A 4,169-nucleotide genomic window follows, 5' to 3' on the forward strand; every position below is an offset into this window, starting at 1 on the left:
CCATGCTGGGGTGAGTTCAGCGGGTGTCACCTTTACATTATTCAGAGTTGCTATAGATGCTCAGAAGCTGCTCTATTGAGTCTATGAGATGAGATCAAACTCCCAAGACTTGCTTAAAACTGTGTCAGCAAAAAAGAGTAGTGGAATTCAATAACCTGTAGTTTTGTGCTGTATAGTATTATGCTATGCTATAATTTAAATGTGAATTTATCAATCAGTTCCACAAAATTCACCAGAAGTTATAATTGAAGTGTGTGTGTGTGTGTGTGTGTGTGTGTGTGTGTGTGTGTGTGTGTGTGTGTGTGTGTGTGTGTTCTAGCAGCGCCTCTGGGTCTACTTTAGAGAACACTGTCGCTAATACGAAGTGAACTTTAAAAACTGCCAGAAGGAATACAGGAACACCTGCAGCTGAATGGATGGAATATTTCGGAAGTCATGCGAGTGCACTCAACGGATTAAGCTTTTCTGTATAAAAGAGCCGCGTGTCTGGTCTCTCACCACTCCTGAGCTGCTCTGAGAAGCATCAGTAGCCTCCACTCACAATGGCAACCACCTTCTCCAGCCGCGTCTCCATGTCCTCCGGATCATCCATCGCAGGGGGTATGTCATCTGGACTCTCGCTGTCCGGAGGTGGAGCTCGCTTGAGCGTCATGCGGGCCGGCAGTGTCTACGGTGGAGCAGGAGGATCTGGAGTTCGCATCTCCAGCGCCGGTGCAGGTTTCGGCGTTGGGGCAGGGTTCGGTGGGGGTGCAGGATTCGGGTTCGCTGCTGGTGGTGGTGGCGGCGGCGGTGGCTTCAGTCTGATCGCTGGTGGTGGAGCTGGCAGCGAGAAATTCACCATGCAGGACCTGAACGGACGTCTGGCGGCCTACCTGTCCAAGGTGCATTCCCTGGAGAAGGCCAACGCCGAGCTGGAGCTGAAGATCAGACAGTTCCTGGACGCTAAGATCGGACCAGCTGTGCATGACTTCTCTGGCTTCATGGCCATCATCAATGACCTCCAGGCAAAGGTGAGTGTTGGGATGTCCAGTCCCAGTTAAAGGTAATTTTAGCTTTAAACACGTGTAAAACACACGTGTTCCATGATGCATGGATGTGGTGAATTTCTACAGTTAGTTCACGTGGTTGTAGGGCCATAACATGTACAGTATAGTCTGTTTCTAATCTTGATTTTTCTCCCTTTAATTTTTACTTTTAGATTACGGCGATCATCGGTTTTAGAGGAGGAGCTGTGCTGGCCATTGACAACGCCACACTGGCAGCTGATGACTACAGAGTCAAGTGAGTTTTAAGTCAGCAGCACAGCACAGCACAGCACAGCACAGCACAGCATAGCACAAGACAGAAAACACATGTGTGACTTAAGGTCACAGTCACCCTCTACTGGAGGGTATGAATATGTGACCAGATGCATAAACAGTACACATTCATCCATTCCATCACAGCCTGCGTTTTTGTCCTGTTTATTATTACCACTTAATTTTCATGTGTTTTTTTCTTTTTTTTAATATTTCAGATTTGAGGCAGAGCAGGCCATGCGTCTCTCTGTTGAGGCTGACATCGCTGGACTCAAGAAGGTCCTGGATGACCTCACCCTCTCCAAATCGGACCTCTCCCTGCAGTTCACTTCCATTCAGGATGAGATCGCCTTCTTGAGAAAGACCCACCAGGAGGTTTGTTGCTTCGCCTTCCCTCGTTCATATGTACAATTTTGATAGGCTTTGATAGGCTACAACGTATTTCTACTCAGTTGCGTGAAAAGGAGCGTATGTACTGCATGTATGAAGTTTCATATAATCACCTTGGTCGTCATCATCTTCACCGTCCTCCTCATGATGTTTTCCTCAGGAACTCGTGGCTCTTCGTGCACACGTTGGCCAAACAGTAAACGTGGAGGTGGACGCTGCTCCTCAGGATGACCTCATGGCAGTCCTGGCCGGCGTCCGTGAACACTACGAGGCTGTGGCCGTCAAGAACAGAAAGGAGCTGGAGGTGTGGTTCCAGGCCAAGGTGAGTAGGAGAACACCTGCATAGCATGAACCAAAATGGGATTCCAACAGAAACCACTTTAAGAGTTAGAAAACAGAGTAGATACATGTAAGGAAATAACGTCTTTGTCAGTGGCTTCTACTTTGTTATTAATATTTATTAATATACATGATGTAATATGAATAACTGTATGTATGGCATCCAAGTAAATTAACGTTATCCCAATATTGTTAATTTTGTTATCTAAATCAACAGGTGTCAGTACTCGAAAATAGACTTCCAATAACAAATTAACGACAACAAAAGCAGGCTACATTTAGGAGGCAACTCAAGCAACTGTAACATGTTTGCGTTTCTTTCCCATGTCTGCAGACGGAAGCACTCAGCAAAGAAGTCCTCACAAGCACAGCTGTTCTCCAGACGTCCACCTCAGAAGTCACAACCCTCAAGAGCACAGTGCAGGCACTTCAGATCGAGCTGCAAGGCATCAGCAGCATGGTGAGTGGGCACTTAAACCATGTCCGGTGGTGTACTCTATTAGCTGTAGTCAATAACTATTCATAGTAGGCTAGTATTACATTAAGCTATCCTGTATCAATGGGATTGCAACATTAACAGTCAATATTATTAGCGACAATGGTATAATGTGGGATGTAACAACGCTTTCATGACTAGTTTTCTCCTGTTTGTGTGTGTCTTAGAAAGCGTCCATGGAAGTGACCCTGGCAGAGACACAGACCCGCTACGCTAGCATGCTGGCCGGCTTCCAGGTACAGGTGAGCAGCCTGGAGGAACAGCTCGCCGCCCTCCGCGGAAGCCTTGAGCGCCAGGGCTACGAATACGCCATCCTGCTCGACATCAAGACCAGACTGGAGCTGGAGATCGCCGAGTACAGAAGACTGCTCGAGGGAGACGCGTACGCCGCCTCTTCGTACTCGTAAGTATAGCCCACCACGCTTGAATTGAATTAGAGTTCATTAAACTCAACTCATGTTGACCGCTGTCTCTCTTCTCTCTGCCAGGACTATATCGTCTTCTTCAGCGTTGTCGTCATCATTGTCGGCATCATATTCGGCATCGGCCTCCGCAGCGGCAGCAGTATCAGCAGTGGTAGTAGCGCCCGTGGCCACCACACGTACCAGAGTGGTGACAGTGACGGAGGAGCTGGTGGATGGAAAGGTGGTGTCCTCCTCTTCCTCCTCCTCCATGGTCGCGTAAGGAGGTGCCTCCACCGAGTTTCTAAAGCCCTGATCCACGACTTACCTGTTGATTCACCTGAGCTCAAGGCAGGTTTTACCATGCAGTTTGGCACAGGTTATCTTTAATGTCAAGTCAGAATAACTACCAATAAAACAAGAGCCCTCTAAAATCCCCATTCTCTGTGTGCATCCTTATGTGTGTGGAGTTTGTAAAGACAAAGGAACATGTTCTTTTTAATCACTCATTCCAGTGCAAGGTTTAGGAATCACATAATACCAACATCACATCAGACCAATGATCCGGGTACATCTTTTGGTTAAAAGCTAGTTTGTGATTGGACTCAAAGGCGGTGGACAGGAAGCAGGGGAGATAGATAGATATGCAGGTTTCCAGCCTGACCTGCCGGCCGAAATCCAAATTCATCCATCCAAACGGATCCCAACAAACATCCTGTAGACACTTGCATATGCTCATAAATAAGTACATTAAAGCTACAGTAGGAGATCCTTTCTGATACATTTTTGCTATAGAGTGAATTCTGGTGAATTCATTTTTTATGTTCTTCACAGAAAATGAGCCAAGGCCAATGAGTCTGAGTTTAAGGAAATAATAAATAGGATATTTTTTTAGTTTAGTGAACATTAAAAATGGGTCCCATAGACCCGAACACCTCGCAAGGGTTAAATTAAACTGCACGACTGTAGCCGAAGGAGCTATAACCACATCAAGATGTAAGGTCTAGAAACTCACCATAGCAGGGCTCAATCAGAGTGGGATAAACGGTTGTCTTTCAAATTCCCTTTCCACACAATAGGATAGCGCTAAACGAATCATCTTCTTGTTTTCAAATAGCAAGATGCTTAACGGTCGCAACTTCTGGTCGCAGGTCAATTTTTCTTTTGTTAAACCTGCCTACTGACTCTATACACTATGTGATTGGCCTGGCCCTCGTTGAACATGGCAAGCTCCCAAGTCAACAG

General features: G+C 46.5%; 1 protein-coding gene across 1 annotated transcript; it reads left to right on the forward strand.

Annotated features, from left to right (window-relative positions):
* Positions 1 to 542: 542 nt before the first annotated feature.
* On the forward strand, positions 543 to 3,333 carry LOC134082469 (keratin, type I cytoskeletal 13-like). Its single transcript, XM_062538207.1, has 7 exons — positions 543 to 1,010; positions 1,199 to 1,281; positions 1,517 to 1,673; positions 1,849 to 2,010; positions 2,362 to 2,487; positions 2,691 to 2,926; positions 3,012 to 3,333. The coding sequence occupies exons 1-7, from the start codon at positions 543 to 545 to the stop codon at positions 3,205 to 3,207; spliced, it is 1,428 nt and encodes a 475-aa protein (XP_062394191.1). The 3' UTR covers positions 3,208 to 3,333.
* Positions 3,334 to 4,169: the final 836 nt, after the last annotated feature.

Source organism: Sardina pilchardus, chromosome 6 (genome assembly GCF_963854185.1).
Source record: "Sardina pilchardus chromosome 6, fSarPil1.1, whole genome shotgun sequence".
In the NCBI taxonomy this organism is placed as follows: Eukaryota; Metazoa; Chordata; class Actinopteri; order Clupeiformes; family Clupeidae; genus Sardina; species Sardina pilchardus.